The sequence below is a fragment of the Asterias rubens genome, chromosome 1 (genome assembly GCF_902459465.1).
Source record: "Asterias rubens chromosome 1, eAstRub1.3, whole genome shotgun sequence".
NCBI classification, from domain to species: domain Eukaryota; kingdom Metazoa; phylum Echinodermata; class Asteroidea; order Forcipulatida; family Asteriidae; genus Asterias; species Asterias rubens.
In genome coordinates, this window is record NC_047062.1 from 27,708,296 (window position 1) to 27,732,313 (window position 24,018).

Genomic DNA, 24,018 nt, shown 5'->3' on the forward strand with positions numbered 1-24,018 from the left:
TATTATTCTTATCGCACCATTTTCAATAATATTAATTTTGGTTTTTTACCCATACACTGAGTGTTAGCACGGTATACTCAGAACTTTCCAGAGTCCTGTGAAAAAATATCACAGGCATATTACTTGGGTCGGATTCGAACCCACGACCCTTGCAATTCTAGAGCAGTGTCTTACCAACTAGACTACCGAGGTTGCCCGGCAGCTAGAGGCAGTTCAAATCCTATGTTTTGGCAGCGGGTACCGCAACAATACAGCATCGGGGATAAAGAATTTGTTTTCCTTTTTTTTTTCCTATCCAGGACAAAATATCACAGGCATATTACTTGGGTGGGATTCAAACCCATGGATCAGGATTGGTCTGTGTTATGAGTGAGACTAGTGCAAGTCTTGCACGTATTTAACCTTCAGGGTCCTTGTGGTCGCAACCATTATGGAGTTTTACCTGGGTGAGATTTTGTTTTGTCAATTATTTAATATTTAACTTAAAGGCAGTGGACACTATTGGTAATTAGTCAAAATAATTATTAGCATAAAACCTTACTTGGTAACGAGTAATGGGGAGAGGTTGATGGTATAAAACATTGTTAGAAACGGCTCCCTCTGAAGTGCCATAGTTTTCGAAAAGTCAACGAATTTGATTTCGAGACCTCAAGTTTAGAACTTGAGGTCTCGAAATCAACCATCTAAACGCACACAACTTCGTGTGACAAGGGTGTTTTTTCTTTCATTATTATCTCGCAAGTTCGATGACCGATTGAGCTAACATTTTCTCAGGTTTGTTATTTTATGCACATGTTGAGATACACCAGCTGTGAAGGCTAGTCTTTGACAATTACCAATAGTGTCCACTGTCTTTAAGTTTTATGTGACAAAGAAAACTAACCTCAGCTCCGATCACAAACTGTAAAGTAAATACTTTCCATTGGTCAAAGATTAACAAAATGGGTCTCTAAAAAGTTAAGATTAAGTAAACATCGCAGTGTTTTAATTTTGTATCAATCCCAAGCTCTGTGTGGGCGGACAATATAGGGGATGTACCACGTATGTACGACACGCGCATGTACGCAGTAATGACGATCTCCCGCTTGTTTCGCAACAAACTTAATGGTGTTTTTACACACGGAATACCACGATTTGAAAGGATTTTACAAAAGGTTTTAGGAACAGAAGTTATCTGTGGGTAATAGAGGCAATCATTTTCATTTCTAAAGGTACGTTGTGATTATTTTCAACCACTTTTTGTAGCTTTTTTTTCCTGTCAGATGACAGTAAAGTTGAGAAAACTTTCCAGGTAAACAAACCTTCACTTCATACGCAACAATGTTTTCAACTTTTTTTTTGATCTCTCAAACAAAACAACTGTAAAAATCATTCAAAGATAATTTCATCCTCTACAAAATAAACTATACTTGTAACACAAGAAAACAATCACACGGACAGTTATCTGAAGTTTTCTGTGTGTGGCCGGAAATCAATTGCATTTTTATGGTGCAGTGAGGAGTGAATGGCGATATGTATAATTTTGCGTGCGTGCTTAAGGGTTAAAAGCTAGAACTTATTTTAAGAAAATTGTAATGAGCATTTTTAGTGTTTACATTTCTTCACAGATATAAATTAAAACAAATGTTTGATTTCAGAAAAAAAATCACTGTCCGGTACACACAAGACTTGCATAGTTGATTGGCTTTAAGACTTGTTTCTTGCTCAAGTTCATTATTCGATCACTTGTGAAAATTACGAACAGGTTATACATGCAGCCTGATTTTCCACCAGCAGCTAGTCTCAATTCCAGCCACTATAAAGACAGCAAAAAAAGAAAAGCAGCTGTTGTAAAAGCACCTATTTTTAAAATTGTTACTCGTCTTCTAAAAACAAAAAAAAACACCAGGAGACGGAAAATTTAATTTTGACACCTTGTTTGTAACAATCGGTCGAGTATCGTTGTCGCGGTATGTGCTTACAGGTGAAAAGTGCCCATTTCCATTGTTGCAGTTACTCCCATTTACATGATTGATCTCTCCTCTGACTCAGCGTGAAGCTAATAGCAGGAATTTTGAATAGCTGCTCTTGTTAATAGGAATTACTGTAACAATGGAAATGTATACTTTAAACCTGTAGGCACATACCGCGACAACAATACTCGACCGATTGTTACAAACAAAGGTGTCAAAATCACTATACATGTAACTAAATTATCCGTCTCCTGGTATTTTCATTTTTAGAATAAGAGTAGCAATTAAAAAACTAGACATTAGGTGTTTGTGAACAAACACAAAGCTGTTCCATGTTCTTGCTTGGATCATGTGCTAAAATGACCAAGGAATCTATAACAGAAACAATTGAAAATATGTTGTATATTTCTTGAGGTATGGTCTCACTTTCGGTTGACCCGGAAGTAGAGGTCAACTTGAGGTCAAGGTTTTTCAAAATTAATCTCCATGCCCCAATTAGTTTAAAAATTGATCGTGTGCTTCTTGAGATATGGTGCTGCAAAGATTTCTACTGTAACTTGTCAATAGAGGGCGGTATATAAGATGAGTGGTAGCAACATCTCCTTTCTATTTTAAGGCAAATAATGTTCAACTGAACTATTTATCCCCAAAAGTTCAATTAAAAAGTTGAATAAATGTAAAAACTTGTATTTGACTCAGGATTGTTTGATTTGATTGGTTTCTTGAGTTCATGACAGTATTTTTAGAGTCCATTGTCATGTGACAAACTTCTAAGGATAAAATCCTTGCATTTGGTCGGTGGTTTGATGTTTGATCTACACGTAGTACATGTAGTAATACGAGAGGATTTAACTGAACTCTTAACCACCAAAATCTGTGCTTATAATCACCATTTTCCGCTTACTGTGTTTGTCAAACATCATGCATGCACACGGGTTATGCTGGGCTAACAATTGAGAAAAAGAAAAGGTAACACTATCGATTTAAAGATAAGAATCAAACTTAAGTATTAAAACAAGAAATATTTTTTTAGTTTTTGGGGGATAACAACAAAAATTACTTAGGGCGGACCTCCGAACTCGCAATCCTCAGATGTGAAGTCATGACCGATGACCGCTAAGCTATCACGGCACAGCATGAAACTCTCAGGTTTTTACACATCATATAATATTACATACATGTAGTCTTCAGCGTCCGTACGTGCGTGTGTCAACAGAGCATGGGGGTGGTGATGATCCGGCGAAATAATTCTCTTTCCATCATTTTGCGACCATTGTCTCTAAAAATGAACTGCTAACGCCTACAACTATTATGTAGGGTTGAAATGTTTTAGATGCCTTTAGGTTTTTTTTTTAAGACGATGTCGGCGTCGTCTAATACGCACGTTCGTTAAAACGAAAACCCTAAACCTTTGTACTTTGTGCGTGTACACAGTAATGGGTCCAGAACGCGGGTAGAAAAAAAAAATAGTACAGACTCCTCTCAAGAAGTCAACAACTCATAGAGGTACATACTGTGTTGTATTACCAAAGAGAATATTTCACAATAACATAAATGTGACTGCATCAAGTTTACAAATTAAAAATTCATATGAAGACCACGTGGTTAATTAATTAAGAAGTTTAACACTGTTTTGTTAGAGTAAAGCTTATGTTCTAAGTTTCAATTTGATATATGATTTAACGCTTTTATCCTTATACTTTAGGAGACGGGGCCTAAACAAAAACGCTGTAAAAACGCTATGGGGTTTTAGGCGGAAACAAAGAATAATAAAAAATAATAAAAATCTCTACGAAAACAATACCTGTTCCGACGCTAGGTCGGAACAGCTAATTATATGTGCTTAAACAGCTACGTTACTTTTTTTGCTGTCTTTAGATCGATTACCAACATAATTTGTTGAAGTTATCCTTCCGCTACTGTTCATGTGGTGTATTTCGCGTGGTATAGTAGACAATAATACACACACTGTGCAAAGGAGCTGCCATACTGGTGTGACCAGGCACTTTAAGTGACTGCCCCCTCTTAAGTTAACTAATTGTTGACTTAGCAGCAGCCCACCTGCTGAGGGTCTTGTTTCCCAGGGTATGGTCAGTGTGGTCAGCCCCAGCTCTACCCCAGGTATAGTGTAGCTATTGTGCAACTAAGTCATTCCATTGCAAGTTATCATCGTGTGTGCAAGTCATTTTTCCAAGAGTCTCAGAGCTATTCCAGTTTCACAGTTATTCCCATCCTTGTTATGTAAGTACCAAATCTTCCTTTGTTTCTTATTACTGCTAGACTACAATCCATATTTGTGTTTATTATTATTGCCGTTTCTGAGGAGATTCCTTGTATTTTAAGTGGGTTTGAATAAGTTTCCTTTGTCTATACAATTGTAGTTCTTTGCATTTGTAGTTACTTTTGTTTTAGTTTGGAAGCACTAATTAAGTCAGTGTTTTGCCCAAACTTGTCCTTTTTGGATTGTCTTTACTCTGTTTATATTTGAAACAGTTGAGGATAATGTTTCCTTGGATTAATTTACCTTGCTATATGGAGGAAGGAAAGAGTTCTTTTACAAGTTTCCTTAAGAAATAGTTTGGTTTATTATAATTTACTTTACATTTCATTGAAGATGGAGTGTATAGTTATTTGTTGTTTTAGACTCTTCCATGTCCATACTTTTAGTGTGCATGTCACAGAGAAGTTTAAATGAGTTGTATGGATTTCATTTCATTATTGGTTTTTCTTGTTAATTGATTTACCTAGTTCATTGCAAAGTTCTTGCTAGGATAACTTTGATTGAGTCACTTTCGATAATTGTTATTATTCCTTATTTTGCTCTTTTTGCCATTAAGGTCTTTCAGTTATGATTAAGTTATTGTTTCTTTTGTACATTAGATTTCTGTGTTTCTATTCCATGAAACTTCAGAGATTTACAGTTTCTTGTGTAAGGTTCTAGCATAGACCCCGCATGAGATTCTTAGTGCTGTATGCTATGGGTTGTTTATTGCAGAGATGTAGAGATTAAGTAATTAAGTACACCAGCTGTGGAATGTCTTAGGGTACGTTCAAACGTGGGGTTAAACTAGTCCTTAATCCGAGCACCGGGGGTGTCCAAAAGATAAACATGACTTAGTCCAAGATTGGCTTGCGTTCACACAGTGAGTTTATTCTGGTCGAGCAGACTAAACTAGCCCACGATGTTGATTATTGGGTCATGCATCGGCGAACCTTACCATTGCTGGTTCCGGTTTGTTACATTGTCCATGCGTTTTCCACAGGGTTTCGATCCGCTATCGTCTCTACGAACCTCATGGTCATCATGTATTCCATCATTAAAGACGGCTAAATCACTTCATATCCTTGCTTGGCCCCAGCACAAACGCGATTCTATTGTGCCCGCTGAAGTTTCCGTTCCGCACTGCCCTCGATGAACGAAACGTTTACACGTTGTTGTTGAAAGCTTCAAATTATTTTCGAGTGTGAACTTTTGTAAATATATCACAACTTAGTCATTGAGAAGTCGTAGCCTACACACATTCTCATGTTACGTTAAAAATTGTTTTTCAATTCAACATTAGTCTGGTACTCGTATAACTGTTACGTAAAGTTGTTGAGGGCAGGAACCAGATACAACCTAGTTTTCGAACCCAAACTTTGGTCTTAATTGTCGATCCCGTGTGTGTAGCTTAGCTGTGATTAGATGCCACTTTCTTCAAAGCAAAACCCGTTCGTTATCATAAAGTAGCGTTGCACACAGAAGAAGTGAATTTAAAAACTAAATAGTGCTACTAAAAATGAGAACTTGTTTTCGTGCGACGTCCATTTCAAACATTTTCGGCGAAGGGGAATACCGGGGCCCCAACATTTAATGGTAACATAAAGGGAAGGCAGCGGAGAGACGCAAGGAGATATTATAGTATAGCTCCATGGATTCATGAAGACACCACCCAATACTCGCTGCCGATCCATCCATACACGTGGAATGAAGTCACCTTTGTTGCCGCGGTCATTTGGGCTAAAATAGACCGGAAGTAGCAGGTCAGTTGCGTTCCAACGATGGTTTACTGGGCCTCGCAGCCCAGCGACCTTGTTGGTCGTAAAACCTGGGCTAAGTTAGTCTAGTCCACCAATTTTTTTGGTTTAGTTTAGCCCAGCTCAGTGGGTCAAATTAACCCTCGCGGACCAGAATATTGCGTTCCCACGCAGGGTTAGTTTAGCACTTTTGGATTAAGGACTAGTTTAACCCCACGTCTGAACGTACCCTTAGGAACTTCCAAGGTTCATGGCTGTGTGTTTGGTTTATTGACATAGGGTTAGCTACATCACACAACTCTGTGTTGACCAGTATCAATACTGTGCTGTGTGTGTGAGGGCATAGTATAGTTAATTGCTATGTGATCACTGCACAGGTGGCTTACATCCAGAACCACTATCTAGATTGTTTATGTTACAGCCATGTTGCTAGCTCATTAGTATGCATTTGTCTTTCTGGACAGCAGTGTCTATTGTGTATAGCAGTGTTAAAACTTAGTGTTCTTTACTGGACTCTAGAGTTTTCGTGAATATTTAAAAGGTGGACTGAGGAACTATTTTATCTTTGGCTAAAGGGTATAATAATAAATGTGTTTCTCTATTGTAAAAGTTTATCTTCTTAAGCTTGAGACATTTGCTCTTTGCCATAGAATTTAATGTTTCAGGTTTACTTTGGTTATTTTGATTTAATGTTTGTATTTTATACATTTCTATTGTATAATCTTATGTTTGCTTATAATCTTTTTCTTTTCTGTTCTTTTATAGACTTACGCGTCAACCCTTTTAAAAAAAATCTTTTGTGCTTGTGAATAAAATACTTGTATAAAGAACCAATCTTGTCGGGTCACACTGGAAAAAGTTTCATTTACTAAACCTGGGAATGCAGGTCATGTTGTGACCTTTGACATGAGCTGTATGCAAAGTAGACAGTACTTAATATTTATGAGCTGGGTGTTACCAAGTGGGCCAAAGCAAATATATCACAATTCAGAACCTTGGCGTGGAGTTCGACTCTGCTCTGAAGATGAACCATCACATGTCTTCTCTTTGTCGCTCGCTCCACTACCATCTACGCAATATTGGACGCATATAACATTGAATATATATAATATTGGATAATTGGATATATATAATATTGGACTCATCTTCAGAGTTCTTCAGCGCGTCCACATCGCAGCTGTTAGAGCTCCGGTTTTTCTTTTAAAGTTTTGTGATTTCTGCTAATTTTTGTTCCAGTTTGACATGTTCTGCGTGTCAGTCGAGGTATGTTGTACGTATTTGTCTTTTTATTTGACTTCCCGTTTGGAAACTTTGACTGTTTTTAACGTCTTTTTATCGGGAAAGCTGAGGAATATTCAATGGTTCAGCGAACCACCATCATGGCCATGCTTTTATACGGGCTCTTCGTATTGCTGTACAACATCACGTTTACAATAGACATTCTCAGCAGTGTCGTTGGTACCCACAGCACCACGCCCGATCTACGTGTCTCTCCACACACACTCCATTACCTGGAACCATCACAAAATGGCGACGAGCAGTTGTATCGCCGACGTTATAAGTACTCAAGATCAGAACTTCTAAATTTGAGAAACATTGGTGAGTCAACATCGGTTGTTTCTAATGAGGTTTGGAAGACTTTAAAATCCTGCAAACTAACCAAAGTTAAACTCAAACGAGGCTCTAGAGCGATGAGAAACTAACGGAGAAAAATTCAAGTTATCACGCAGGGCGGACATGGACAACCCAATGCCAACTCCACACAAACACGGCGAGGGTCTGTCGTGTTAAACCTGATTTCTGTCCCGATTGGTTTATCTACAAATGACTACACTAACGGATTTAGTACACCTCCTGTGTTCCTGATCAATGCTAGATCATTGGTTCAACGCATTGATGAACTTCAGATAATGCTTGACACCAGTAACATCGACATAGCAGCCATTACTGAAACATGGTTTCCTGCTCACATTGACTCTAGTGTTTTCTCTATTCCCAAGGTTGGACTAACCAGTAAACCACTAAACAATAAACGCGGTGGAGGTGTCGCTCTATATGTTAGAAATGGCATAGAGTTTAGAACTTTGAGCGAAATCAACGTTTCCGATGATCTTGAGGTTTTATGGATTTGGACTCGCCCTTGACAGCTTCCCAGATCAGTGAGTGGTATTATCATCTGTGTCGTTTACCATCCACCATCCTCTCCACATGATAATATACTCACCGATCACCTACTGTCATCGTTGAACACACTTCAAACCAAATATCCCAACGCTGGAGATTTTAATAAACTGGACATTGACAACATCTGCCGCTTGTCCGGCCTCCTTCAAGTCGTCAAAACCCCTACGCGAGGTCAAGCCATTCTTGATAAAATTTTAACTAACTTGAAAGATCTATATCACGAGCCGATCATTTCATCACCGCTTGGATTGAGCGACCATAATACTGTTATGTGGCAACCCCTGAACACCATGAAAACGACTAATGTCAACCATAAACGAGTTGTTTGCCCAATTAAAGACTTGGACCAACAAGACTTTGGCCAATGGATCACAAACTACAATTGGGAGGGTGTTGAAGCTGAAACCACAGCAGAAACCAAAACTTCTGTGTTCTTCGAGGTTCTGAACAAGGCCATTGATAATTCTTCGCACCGAAATGACAAACCTTGGCTAACTCCAGAACTGAACTCCCTCATCATTATAAGACAAAAGGCTAGCTTCTCCAGCGGTAAACTGTTGTTATGGCGCATGATCCGTAACAAAACCATTAGACTTATTAAACATGCTAATCGAGTGTTCTACAATTCCAGTGTTGGTAAACTAAAAAAACTTAAAGGCAGTGGACACTATTGGTAATTACTCAAAATAATTATTGGTATAAAACCTTTCTTGGTGACGAGTAATGGGGAGAGGTTGGTGGTATAAAACATTGTGAGAAACGGCTCCCTCTGAAGTGCCATAGAGAAAGAAGTAATTTTCCACAAATTTGATTTCGAGAACTCGGGTTTAAAACTTGAGGTCTTGAAATCAAGCATCTAAACGCACAAGGGTGTTTTCTTCTTTCATTATTATCTCGCAACTTTGATGACCGATTGAGCTCAAATTTTCACAGGTTAGTTATTTTATGCATATGTTGAGATACACCAACTGTGATGGCTAGTCTTTGACAGTTACCAATAGTGCCCACTGCCTTTAACCCGTGACAATGGCATCAACATATCAAGAAACTTATACTGGTCACTACTGCAAGAGAAGCTTTACTCTTCCTGGACCTTCAACAGAGGCTATTACAAATAGTATCAATCATCAATTCATATCAGCAGCTCATGATATCCCAAAACTTGATCTCAGCTGCCTACCTGCCTACCTTCCAATGACATCATCACCACCATCTGTTTCTCCACATGACGTTTTCAAGAAACTCAAGAAATTAAACATCAACAAGAGTGGCAGACCGGACCTTTTTCCCACCATGTGTGATTAAAGAATTCTCTTATGAACTATAAAGCTTCCCTCTCTGCTAATTAATCAACTGTTCGCTGCAGGAGGGCATTGTACCGGACATTTGGAAAAGGGCATTTGTTATAACCGTCCCTAAGTGCAATCCCCCTACTATTGACAATCTGCGTCCTATTTCACTCACGTGTTTGTTTTCTAAAGTTTTTGAGGATTTTGTTGTAAATTGGATCATAGCTGATATCAAAAATTCCATTGACTCTTATCAATTTGGGTCCCTCAAAGGACTTTCTACAGCTCACTGTTTGGTCAAATTGTTAGATAAAATTTTAAGGGAACTGATAGACCCCAACATTCTGCTGCATTAGTAGCTACTGATTTTTCAAAAGCCTTTGACAGGGTAAACCATCAGATTGTTGTTGAAAAGTTTCTGAACCTTGGCGTTCGTACTTCAATTATTCCATGGGTATGTAGTTTTTTAACAAACAGAAGCCAAGCTGTTCAATATGATGGTAGTGTTTCCAGCTGGGAACCAACCAATGCTGGGGTCCCCCAGAGGACTTTCCTGTTCAATGACTGATTGCTGTGACTGTTTTCCCATTATCAGTGCCATTATTTATTTGCTTATTGTATAGTTTCTTGTAAAGCGCTGTGGTACCTTGTGTAAGATCGCTATATAAATGTCTCTTATTATTATTATTATTATTATTATAAGGATTGGCTGTGACAAATTGGGTTGTAGATGTACATAGTATACAGAGTGAAACTTACTTTGTCTTTTTGTTGACGCATTGTGTCGACAGCCGACTCATCATACTGTGGGTCTTTAGCCGGGTCATCTTGAGTCAATTTATCACCAAGATTCTGTAATGATAAAAGTTACAATGTAGTAACCTACATGTACCAATGTAATATTACCAATGTAACAAGGAAAAAGAAAAGGAATAAGCAAACAACTTATAAAATGCATTCATAGAACTTTACTAAGTAAAACATACATGGAAATGTATGGGTAAATTTTTAAGACCTTGTAACTTTGAGGCAAACAACTGCACTAAATGTGAACAAATTCAAAATCATGTTTCCCTGTCAAGGTAGTCACACGTCACACCAACGACAAACCCTGGGCCACCGACGCTTTTAGGAAATTAGTGCGGAGACGTCAGCGCGCAAGGATGGCAGGTAACACTGAATTGGCGAGACACCTTCATAACAAGGTGAACCGTGCTGCCGTACGCCTACGATGGGACTTTTACCAGTCCAAGATTGCTTCATAGGAGAAGTGTTCTTCCAAGGACTGGTGGAAACACATGACGTCACTCATGGGACTTTCTACCGGAAGCGACGGAGCCTTGCAGGGTCTCGCTAATACCGTGGCGGATGGTGATCTCCAGTTACTTGCTGATAACATCAATGACTTATTCGCTTCCGTCAGCAGCGACTTGCCCCCGATTGGATGACAATCATCCAATATTCCAGATAGCGGACCCTCCGGATGCAAAGTTCACAATCGGCGTGGATCAAACTAAAAAGGCCCTGGACGATGTCAATGTCAATTAGGCTAACGGGTCCGATGGAGTACCAGTTTGGATCCTTCGCAAATTTTCTCACTTGCTTGCTGCTCCATTGACTGTCATTTTCAACAGTTCGGTGAGAGAAAGAGTCGTTCCATCCAGTTGGAAACGGCAGATGTCATCCCACTGCTCAAGAAACACCCACCAAGGTCAGTACGAAGCGATATTAGACCCATATCTCTGACCCCCGTTGCTGCCAAAGTCTTTGAGTCTATCATGCTAGATTGGGTGCCTGATGGAATCTAGGGCAAAATAAACTTTAATCAGTTCAGCTATATTCCTGGGACCAGTATATCAGACGCACTGGTCGAAATGACTCATCAATGGTACAAGGCCACTGACAATGCAGGTACTTTTGTTAGAGTCCTACAACTGGATTACTCCAAGGCGTTTGACCACATCAACCATCACATTCTTATCAAGAAATTAATCAACATCGGCCTAGATGAACATCTTGTGCGTTGGATGGCTGCTTTCCTGCTTGACAGAGTTCAACGTGTTAGGGTGGGATCTGTCATGTCTGGATGTACTTACCCGAACGGTGGCGTTCCACTATCAGGACCGAAAGACTTTCTCGTACAAATCAATGATCTCACCACTCCTTGCCCGATTTACAAATATGTGGATGATCTTTTAGTATTATCTTTGAGATCTGCAAGAGAGATTCGGCATTGATACTGCAGGAAATCAGCCAACATGTAGCTTGCCAGTGGTTGAGGGAGAACGACATGAACATCAATGCAAACAAAACTCAAAAGCTGCTGATTGGCTTTTGCAAAGGCTCATCTCATGCCAATAACTTGCTAACTATTGTTGTAGATAATAAACCCATTGAAAGAGTTAGTGAAGCTTAGGTACTTGGTTTAATCCTATCATGGGACTTGTCGTGGAACGCCCACGTGGACTTCATTGTATCTAAGGCTGGTAAAAGACTGTACGTGTTATATCAACTCAAACGTGCTGGTATAGGCCAAAAAGACGTTCTTTCCATTTATCTATCTGTGATCAGGCCTGTGTTGGAATATGACTGCCAAGTTTGGCATAGTAGCCTACCAAAGTATCTGTGCAATAAAATTGAAATAAGTTCAGAAAAGAGCTCTCAGGTCCATCTACCCAGGTCAAAGATATGAGAGTATTTACTATTCTCCTGATGTGAAACTACAACCACTGAATGAGAGGCGTAGCGAATTATGTAAGTCATATTTCAATAAGCTTAAGGATAAACAGGCACAAAATACATCATTTACTTCCAGCTCCCCGTCATATAAATTATTCTTTAAGGACTGCTTCTTCCCTCCCACGAACCCGAACCAATAGGTTTAAGAACTCCTTCATCCCATGGTGTTTATTTAATCAGTTTTGGGTTTATGGGCTTTGTATTAACTGGTGCTCACCCACCTTTTTAATTTTAAATTAATGTTCTTGTGCATTTGTTTAAGTAAGGTTTTGTATTGATTGATTATTGCATTTATGTTTCCTGTCTGTTATGTAGGTGTGGTTCTTTGTCGGCTTCCTGTCATAGTATGTTGTTTCCTTGTTGGAGTGTCTGATCTGTCCGCTTGTTTGGTCTGTCTGTTTAATAGTCTTTACTGTTTGTTTGCTTGTTTGCCATTTCTGGTTATTTGTTTGTTTGCTTGTTTGGTTGTTGGTATGTTTGTTTTGTTTGATGGGGTGTTCTTTTTTTTTTTTGGGGGGGGGTGGTTTGTTATTTGGGTGTTTGTTGGGTGGTTTGTTTGCTTGTTTGTTGGGGTGTTTGATTGCCTTGTTGTTGTAATTTGTAAACAGTTTTAAAAATGTTTTGTTGTTAGTAGGTTTTTATAATATTTGTTAAATTGTTGCTGTTAAGTACCCATTTTATGTTGTAAAACGTTTACTGGCAATTTTTTAATATTTAACGTTTAATTTTTTTAACCTCTGCTTCATCTTGTTAATATAGATTAACTACACATAATTTTTTGGTACGAAACAAAAAAGTGGTGTTTGGTGTAGATTTGTTGGAGTTCCCAATCCTTGTGTTTGAAAGAAATGTTGTAACAGGGTGTTCAAGGCACGAAAAAAATCCTACGCCACCCGGTATTGTCAAGCGGTCTCCCATCTAAGTACTGACCGGGGCTGATGTTGCTTAACATCGGTTATCGGATGAGAACCGGTACATTCAGTGACGTTTGGTCGTACATGTACATCCGTAGTTCTTGAGATATGAATTTTTGTATTTTCAACTTCCGATTTGAACCAGAAGACAAGGTCAAAACGGGGTCATGTCTGCAAGGCATTCACAGAGTTTTTAACCACCTTTCCGCTGATGTATCGATTGTAAGAATCTGATCAAAAGTTATGGTCATAAGAAAAACCAAAAAATGTGTTTTTAAAGAAAATATACAAATGCCGTCCCCTGTCTTTACCTGCAAGATAAAGACAGTCACTGGTTTTGCAGATCCAATTATTTCAGTCTGATGCTTTCATTGGATAAACGTGCAGTGGAATAAGCTTCCATTAGTGCTCGAGATATATGGTTCCTCTTCCATTTGACCCAGAGGTAAAAATCAACATAGGGTCACGGTATTAGTCAAGGCTATCATTTTCAATGTTCAGAGTCTATAACTTGTCCGACCTGGGCTCAGGTGACTTCCGACCGATGTGTGCTCAGATATAGTCAATCACGATTACGCGATCAAATTCACTGGCCAGTCTAGTAACACATATGTTGTGTAAGGGCTTTGTGTGTGGTGGAAAGGGGAAATTTATATAAAGTATGGAGCAACAAACCTGCTGAGGAAACAAGGATAAGTACGCCTTCCTCCAAAGGTCTAATGGTGTTTGTGCATCTAGACGTCCAATATCAGCTTCTGTCATAGGAGGTAGACCTGCATTGTACAGCACACAGTTAGTAAGTATAAGTATAGCCATGTAGACTTGCACATACATCTAGACTTCCAGTGTGTGATACATACATGTAGTTTAACTTGCAACCAACATTTTGTTATCTTTGTGAATTATCAAACACACAGTTTTTTAGCATACATAAAAAGAGTAATTGTGTACAACAGCCAAATCAGAAATTGACAAAATGAGGTAATTTGGCCAATCAACTGGTACACTGCAGTTCAGAGTAGACAGAAACTGATAGACAGGAAGGAGACAAATTGATTAACTATGGGGAGGTTAACTAAAAGAAATACATTAAATAAATGTTGAACATAAAACACACAAATGAGGGTAGATTAACTTAAATACATGTACAATATACTATAATCAAACCTACTTGTAACCTGATCTAACTGCACACTGCACTGTTCTCCAGCAGGCTAAAGAACAAGCCCAGCTGGAACAGTATTCACAAGTGCTCTAGTAAGATAGGGAACTAGCCTACGTTTGCTTACACTCAGACCAACCAAGTTATGGTAAGTACATGTAAAGCACTCTGTACTACACAAAAGATGCTTGCTTATGAACTCTAGTCCTAAACGAATGGACATCAAGCTTCTGGGAGGTTGTTCCAAGTTCTGATTGCTGTGTGCAGGGTTTTAGCACAAGGCAAGGAGAGAAATGAGGCAGAATGTGTTGGATAGTGTTGCCCATCACCTTTCATATGGAGATGTCAGCATAGATGGAGATGTCAGCATACAGTAGATGGAGATGTCAGCATAGCTCCATGATCTGAAGGGTTATGACTGGTGTGCATTTTGTACAAAACTGTAATTGCAGCAATCTGTCATCTGTGACATAAACTACGTTATAGCCAACCTTTTCAAGAGCATAGGCTACATCAATAATATTAAGTCAAGTTGACTGAGGGTGTGAAGCATTTATCCTGGTTAAATACACTGGACACTATTGGTTAATTGTCAAAGACCAGTCTTCTCACTTGCTGTATCTCAACTCTGAACGACATAAAATCATATAAAATCAATATTTTGCTGCAAAAATAAAAGAATGTTTATAGATTAAACATAATTTAATTAAAGAATGTATTTAAATTAATTTATTTGGACTTGTCTGTTTTGTATGAAAGTATTAGTTATTTTGATTTGTTTTTATGGGAGGTTAAATAAAGTTAGTTTATATTGGAAAAATAATTCAGGGTTGATTTGTGGATGGGTGGTGTTGATAGGAACCGATGAGTTCATGATTGACAAATTAGTAGGCCTAATAAAAGACGAAAGTGTTTACTGAAATTGTGGCAACAACCAAACGATCACTGGTTTTAATTACCCCCCAAAATGTGGCCGATTTCATCAAATAAAAAAACGTGTGGTTTAAAAGTAACTGTACTTGTAAACCAATGGCTGATGATCTATGTGTTTGTTTTGTTTCGCGTAGGCTAACCCGAACAAAACCTGTGCCAATTTCACGAAAGTAGTGCGTAACTTGCACCATGTCATAAAATCTCTCTCCTTACTCTGTCGTACATGTAAATGTTGCGCAGCTGCGCCACTTCCTTAAGTTGCATTTCACGAAACTTGTCTTAGCTGCGCAACGTTTTAATTAATGACAATCACCGCGGACGAGGCTAATATCAATATTTCAATGACTGTTGCCTGAAACCGCTAGAAAAAACCCGCAGCGGCGGCCATTTTAAATCGCGATCTTTTTTACAGGGAAAACAACATGTTACACAGTGAAGTTTCAACGGAAGTGTAGAGTTGTTATACCGGCCTCTATTGACTGTAGTTGTTAAGTCTATAAATTCCAATCCAAGATGTCTGACCAATAACAAACCTATCATGAATCAGTCTAATCTAACATGTCTAAGTGTCCAAGTAGATAAAGCCTAAACACCAAATTTTGGCGACAAGGATAAAAGGATAAAGCAAGCTTGGGTGAGTTGCCGAAGATTTATTGGCATTTTCTACTTCTATAAATCCAGAAAAAGTAGCACAGAATCAGAACATTATTTTGTAAAGTCAGCCACCCTCGATACAACATGTCAATCCTACCAGTCTTTCAGAGGTTTGACGTCCATGCCGATAGTAACGCAGGCCCCAGGTGGAAAAAAATGGCTGCAACGGTTCGAAAGGTTGATGGTAGCTATGGAAATCACTAGTGAAAAACGAAAGAGGGCACTACTTCTTCATTATGCTGGTACTGAGGAAGTAGACGAGATTTCAAATGGGGGATGATGAAGAATATAAACCAGCAGTCGATGCATTAACCAAATATTTCAACCCTCGGAGAAACAAAGCATATGAGGTATACAAATTCAGACAAGCCAAGCAAGAAAGTAATGAGACACTTGATACATTCCACACCAGATTGCGACAGCTATCTCAGACCTGCGAGTTTGACAATATGGACAATGAAATAGTTGCACAGATAATCTTAAGCTGTCAATCTCGACGTCTTCGCAGAAGAGCCCTGCGAGAGACAATGACCCTCAACCAACTACTAACCATTGGCCGTTCTTTTGAGACAAGTGAGCGTGAAGCTGATTTAGTTGAAGCCGGTCGTCAAGAAGCCACTTATAAATGCAGTCAGTGATAGAGGCAGGCGGGATAATTATAAGCAGTCAAATTCCAATCACCGCCGCCCAAGCAAGCAGAATCCATCTCCAGGTCAAAAATCACAGCCTCAACGCCGACAACCACAACAAGGTAATCGCACTGGTTGGTTTTGCGGAGGTCCTTTCCCACACAATACCTTCCCAGCCACCGGAAAAGAATGTCGGCACTGTAGGAAAATGGGACATTTTGCATCAGTTTGTCGCTGAGCAAAAGCCAACGAAGCTGTACACACTGTTGATCAAGATGATGACAACTCTGAGACTGATGTAGGCTACGTATTGGCTAATCATGCAAGTGCTTTCGTTATCCACTCTATCAACTTGCTTACCTGTAAGATGAACATTGGCAATACAACCATGACAGCCATGATAGATTGTGGAGCATCCGTCAATGTTCTTGACTCAAAGTCATTCAATCTCCTCAAACAAGATCATCATTTGTTCCAGATGAGAAAGCCGAAATCCAAAGTATTCTCATACGGCACTGCAATACCTTTGCCAGTACTCTGTGTTTTCTCTGCTAATGTTACCATCGGTTCCACATCTTGTCCTGCAGACTTTCACATAGTTGATACCGACACAATTAACATACTCTCCTATTCAACAGCAAAACAACTGAAGTTAATCTCCTTCAACACCGACCATGATACGTGTAACATACAGTCAGTTCCTAAAGCAATGACCCTTGATGAAGTTCGCGAAGAAACCGCAGCTGATGACGACTATTCAATCTGGAAAGTCAAACGACTGGGATGACATAGTCATGCGATCATTCAAACCAATTCGATCCAAGCTAACAATCTGCAATTGAGTGGTCCTGAGAGCCAATCGCTTAGTAATGCCCACGTCCCTGAGATCCAAAGCTGTAAATCTTGCTCATGCCAGTCACCAAGGGATCGTGAAGACAAAAGCATTCCTGAGAGAGAAAGTTTGGTTTCCTGGAACAGCAGCATGGTGGAAGACAAGGTGAAAAAATGGATTCCATGCCAAGCAGCAACCACTAGTGGTGCAGAAAGACAAGAACCACTGAAAATGACACCTCTACCCTCTGCCCCATGGAAAGAAGTTGCAGTGGATTTCACTGGCCCATATGCATCAGGAGAATATCTTCTTGTGGTTGTTGACGAATACAGTCGCTATCCCGAAGTCGAAATTGTTACTTCTACTTCATCCAAAGCAACCATTCCAAAGCTAGATGCGGTTTTCGCTAGACAAGGTGTTCCTGATGTAGTGAAGACAGACAATGGCCCGCCATTTCATGGTCATGAGTTTGGTTTCACTCATCGCAGAGTCACACCACTATGGCCCAGAGCAAACGGTGAAGTCGAACGTCGACTGAACAGAACGCTTTTTAAAAATATTTATTGTGTACTTTTTGCATGAATAATTATTGTATTCGCTATTATTTTGATTGGTTCGTTGCTTATCGTTTAACTTTTGCTGTGCTTATTGATGTACTTGTATTTGTTGAGGTCAAATAATTAGTAATAATAATAATAATAAAAGAGTCAGAAGGAGTAAGCTGGAAGCAGCAGCTGTACAAATTTCTCTTTCAATATGCACAAACATATCTCCAAGTGAGGCTCTGAAGTTCCAATCCAAGATGTCTGACCATGAATCAGTCTAATCTAACATGTCTAAGTGTCTCCGTGGATAAAGCCTAAACACCACAGGAACAAGATAAAATGGCTCAACTTCAACCACTAATCTACGATTTTGTAAACGTAAGTTTGTAAACATTTATAGACAGGACTAGTTAAATGATTAACAGTATCAGACACTCGAAAAGACGTGTGAATGCGGACTTGCCGTATTGTTTGTATCAGAACTCAATAGTTTAAAACCTTGTTTTACTGTCACCTTCGCTGGAGCCTGGATGTAACGTGCATAAACCTACATATTTCGGGGATTAATGAGTAGAGAACTGTACAAATTAGTGACAATGGAGGTAGATGAAATACGGAATTCTGAAATACGGTCGTAGTGTCAGTGATCCACACAATTGATAATTATATCTAATTATTATTAGCAAGCTCAAAATGGTACATTTTTAAAACTTCAGCAGCTTTGTCCAACTATCCACGATGATGGTAGAGGATTTTTCAAATAGCTTTAATAATAATAATAATAATAAGACTTGTAATGCGCACATATCCACCCTGCTGGGTGTTCAAGGCGCAGTAAAACCAAAAACAAAACAAAACAAAACAAAAACAAAACACAACACAAAGAAAAACAGACACAACAAAATTAGTCATTGAAAACCTGTGACATAAGATAAGTTTTGAGAAGAGACTTGAATTTTGCAGTACAAAGACAAGATCGAAGATTAAGTGGTAGAGAGTTCCAGATGCGTGGCGCGGCTGAAGAAAAAGACCTGTCACCCCATGAGTGTCGAGACTTGGGTTCAATGAGGAGAAGCTTTACTGAGTGCTGCTGTCACAATTTGATTGTTTCCACCATTATTCCTAGATTTTTCTAGAAATGTGATATAATCAACTTATTTGTTTTGCAATTTTTGTGAAGATGCTAGTTTGAAAATGGGGCTTTATGAACAATACTCTTTAAATCCCACGCTTTATTTGTCGATGATCATTTACTGTATCATCACCTTTTTTAAAACATGGCTTTTGTCTTCTTTTTAATATAGAATAAAGAACGCAAGAGAGTGACCCACAAGAAACTTATAACATGTCAACAGCAGGTGGACTTACACAGTTATATTAAATCGGCTGCAGGTGCAATGAGTTTTGTAATTTTGTTTATTGAGACCTTGCACAAAGTGCTATATAAATGCTTTTCCGAAAAATTCTAGTTTCTTTTTAGGAGTTTTATTTGTTCTTATTCCTTATTTCCCTAAAGACTCCACCTTATTTTGTGACCTCCAAAAATCACACTTGGCTTAGTTCCTCCATGGTATAACCAATCTTGTATCATATTATAGGTCATGAAGGTATAGTTACAAATGTAACTAAGTTAAACTTCTTCATTGGTTCTTGCAGTAGCTTTGTATTTATGATACTTTTCTCTTTCTATTTGATTTCCGGTTTGCGCCATGAGCATCTTGTGTGATGGATTATGATTAGTATTTAATTAACCACGTGAGCTTTATTTTAATTTTTAATGAGTCAATCTTTGAAGCAACATATCTCAAGAAGTACACAGCCGATTAGATTTGTTTCCAGTTATTGGACTCCTTGGGGCATTGCAGATTAGCCTTGAAGTAACCGTGACCATGTTGACCTTTACTTCCGGGTCAACCTGAGGTGGGACCATATCTTTAAAATTACACAATTGATTTTCAAATTTTGTTTCATTTATAAACTCCTTGATGGGCATTGGAAATTAGCTTTGGGGTAACAGTGACCCCATGTTGATTTTTACTTGCAGGTCAACCGGAAATTGGACCCAAATTCAAGAACAACACTGTCAATATTCAATTTCTTTTCAGTTATAGACCCTTTGAGCATTGAAGATTCAACTTGGAATACCGTGACCCTGGTTTACCTTTACTTCTGGGTCAACCGGAAGTGGGACGAAAATTCAAGAACTAAACAGCCGATTTCAACCTTTTCAGTAATTGATCCTTGTAGCATTTAAGATTGAACTTGGGTTACTTGGTTCAATGTTGACCTTTACTTCTGGGTCAATCGTAAGTGGGACCATATCTCAAGAACTACAAACCCGATTATCAATTTCTTTTTAGTTATAAATACTTATTGGCCTTTATTTCTGTTTGAAATTTCCTTTAGATTCAGATTCAGAATGAAGACGGGTTGCAGGTTTAGGGTCATACTTAAAGGAACATTACAGAATTGGTTTTTGCCAACAAAACAGTTGCTGGCAGTACATGTATATGCACATAATAGTCTAGGCGGATTTCTGAAAAAGAGCTCTAATTAAGGTGATTGAGGCATTTTGGGGTAAAAGCAAGGAACCAGATTTTTTAAATACATTTCAGGCGTGCTGATTCCGAAAAAAGTGGTTCCCAAGCGAAACTTTGAGTTTTTGACCATCTAATTTGCATAATAATATTTTTGACCTTTTTGAACCATTTTAAGCAAATCTCTGCAACATGACAATCAAAAATGACAAGTGATACGTCAGTACCTAGATGTTGAAGGTCACAGAGTAGGATTAAAACATTTCTGAAGTAATTAGTGCTAATTAATACTCATGAATATGCAAATTAGTGGCCGCCATTACAAAAACATGATTTCTCTTCAATATCTCTGTAGCTAGGCAAGCAAACATGATAAACGAAGTGTTTTTCCTATGTTCTGAGGCTGAACCAACGTGATCAATGATAAGCAAGATGCTTTTTATGCAAACGAGCTAGTAAAATAGCTTAAAATGCTTATTTATGCAAATCAGGTAGTATGACTATCCAATGAATTTCATAACAATTCATTAATGAATGCTTAATGTTAAAGCCATTGGACCCTTTCGGTAAACAGTATTGTCCAAGTCCCACACTTCATGTATCACAACTTATATATAAATAACAATCCTGTGGAAATTTAGGCTCAATCAGACATCGGAGTCAGGAGAAAATAACGGGAAAACCCACTCCTGTTTTCGCGCGTTTCGCCGTGTCATGACATGTGTTTATAACAAATCCGTAATTCTCGCTAACGAGAATTTATATTGTTTTACCGTTTTCTCAAAAAGTAAAGCATTTCATGGACTAATATTTCAAGAGAAGTCTTTCTCCATTACCTTCTGTAAACCCTGTAAATTATTTGTAAATCTGTGAACTTTTTTTTCTTCTTTCTGTACCGAAAGGGTCTAATGGCTTTAAGGCCCCAGAACTTTACACCGAAATACTACTTGATGATAATACAGGCCGAAAGAGCAATTGGTGTCACTCACCAATCCCTCATATTAAGTTGGTTATAGAATGAACTGCTGTTGCCTAGGAACATGTAGCCATACAGCGAGTTTCATCACCAATCTGTTGCTGAAATGCACACATTGCTGTGCATTGAAACCCATGCTTCTGGCATGAACACAAAATAACTTCCAGCAGGTAACTTGTAGGGATTTGACTACTTGACATCAGTATGGGCTGTGGTTCTGAGTCACCATGTTCCCATCCATTGTACATGGGCTCAGGAAGCTCAGGTATGGAGCAGTGAACATTTCACCAAATAATGATTGATAGAAAGTACGCATCAAATTGAAACCGGGAGCATCAATCTTTCATAGTTCACACCTTGAATCAAATCAAAGAGGTACAGACTCAACTGAAGCCACAAAAAGAAATATATTGGTGTTGTTGGTCAGACCAGATCTCTTCCACACACACTCGCCAATGCCATAATGAAGGGCCTTCCATTCCAAAGAGTTCCTCACTTTTATGTCGCTCAATCCATCCTACGAGGGCACCAAGGTACTTGAACTTCTCAATAACGGAAGCGCCATTTAGTCCTTACCGTCTTTCGAGATGAATGCCATCGCATTGGTCTTCCTTAAGTTAAACTGAAGTCAGATTTAACATCTTAACTTCTCTTATGAAGTCATACTCTGCTAAATTGGAGCTGCAAGTAGTTCTCGTGCCAAGTCCGCCATGTACATGTAGAAGAGGATGCCATCAGTGCAGTCGAGGTCATTGATACCCATTGCTGGCACTCTCCGACTTCAGCAATTTGTTTTGCTCATTGACATTTTCCAAGAGGACATTTTGGTAGGTTCAGCAAAGTTTGTATTTAGTAAAGTGGACTTGTCAGAAGCCCAACATGCGTTAGGACAACCGGCAAGTGAACTGGACGACCTGCTCTCTATCATCATGTCGCGGGCAGGCGGGATCTCCGGCAGCGTCTCTCAGCCTCCCTGTCCATTATGCAGGCAGCCAACTCTGCTGTGGTCTCTGCCTCAGCATCTCTCATCAGGACACTGACAAAGCTCAACCTCGTATGTGGTCAGAGGTGTATGGTCTTAGATGTTGTATGTAATCACCTGTCTTTCTAGCATTGAGTGGAAGTTCTTGTGCCTGGGCTGTGGTGTTAAAGAAGAGACTGATGTCATCAGCAAAGTCAAGGTCGGGCATGGCTTCTACGGGATAGAGGCTCGATCTCCTTGGCATCAATGTGAATCCAAGATCCACCTTGTGTCTGCCGATAGCTCGTCTGAGGTCGAAGTCAATGATGAAAATGAATTGAGGGGAGGGTATCCCCTTCATGACTCTTGCCAAGATCACTGCACAGTGGTCCATCTCTCTGACCCTCGCATCCTTCCTCACTGTGTTTGTTGAAGGTAGCCATAATGAGCGGCCTCCTGTATCGCAGATCGCATTGGACTTTGGGCTGTCGTCAGATGACCTCCTCCGGGAGGGGGAGGGGGGGGGGGGGGGCATCGCATTCTGTCAGGCCAAGACCTGGCCAGAACATTACCATTAGCTTCCTTTAAAGGCTATAATAAGACTAGGGGGCACCACTCCCCTCAGGACTACCTTGGTTGCTGCCATTGTCCGCACTAGGATGTGAACGTACGTTAGTTCAGAGAGGTCCTTCTCCTAGGTATATATACTTCCAATATAGGCTGAGGAGTTCCATCGACCCGGAATGGTGACCAGAGAGGTCCTTATCCTAGGTAGACTACCAATCTAGGCTTAGGAGTTCTACTACCCAGGATGGTGGTCAGAGTGGTCCTTCTCCTAGGTAGCAATCTAGGCTTATGTGTTATACCTACCCGGGATGGTGACTAGAGAGGTCCTTATCCTAGGTAGACTACCAATCTATGCTTACGAGTTCTAAAGATAAGGTTACGTTCCAAGCTAACGTTCCTTCAAGTTACGCTATAATATCAAAAGGTATGTTTTCAAGCCCGAGTCAAGTTTCGCTTACGTTCCATACGCAGCAACGTTTACGTTCCAAGATACCCAGCTACGCTTACGTTCCAAGCTATGCTAACATTCCAAAAGATGAGGTTACGTTCCAAGCTAACGTTCCTTCAAGTTACGCTATAATATTAAAAGGTATGTTTTCAAGCCCGAGTCAAGTTTCGCTTACGTTCCATAGGCAGCAACGTTTACGTTCCAAGATACCCAGCTACGCTTACGTTCCAAGTTTTGCTTACGTTCCTTCAAGTTACGCTATAATTACAAAAGGTACGCTTTCAATCCTGAGTCAAGTTTCGCTTACGTTCCATACGCAGCAACGTTTACGTTCCAAGATACCCAGCTACGCTTACATTCCAAGATATGCTAACGTTCCAAAAGATAAGGTTACGTTCCAAGCTACTCAGCTACGCTTATACAATCCATATACATCGTTTAGGTTCGTTACGCTATAATAAAAAATTACGCTTTCAATCCAGAGTCAAGCTAGGCCTTAAAAATACGTTTCAAAATACATTCTCATAAGGACGCTTTTGAATCCCTCACGATTCCCCCCTCCCCCCTCAAAGATTAAAAAATGTTTCACTGTGAATAACAGGGCTCATTGATCAGTTTTATCTGTTTAGCAGAAAATACTGCTTTCAAAATTTCTTTACTCTTCAAATTTAGTCAGGCA

General features: G+C 39.3%; 1 protein-coding gene across 2 annotated transcripts in view; it reads right to left on the reverse strand.

Moving 5' to 3' along the window:
• Nucleotides 1–24,018, reverse strand: part of LOC117305105 (cytoplasmic dynein 2 light intermediate chain 1-like) — a 111,094-nt gene that overhangs the window by 10,951 nt on the left and 76,125 nt on the right. For both annotated transcript variants that reach the window (XM_033789893.1, XM_033789975.1), the window contains exons 12-13: nucleotides 13,771–13,868; nucleotides 10,202–10,294 (exon numbers count right to left, since the gene is read on the reverse strand). In XM_033789893.1, the coding sequence (XP_033645784.1) occupies nucleotides 10,202–10,294; nucleotides 13,771–13,868 (191 nt within the window). The remainder of the gene's footprint in view (nucleotides 1–10,201; nucleotides 10,295–13,770; nucleotides 13,869–24,018) is intronic.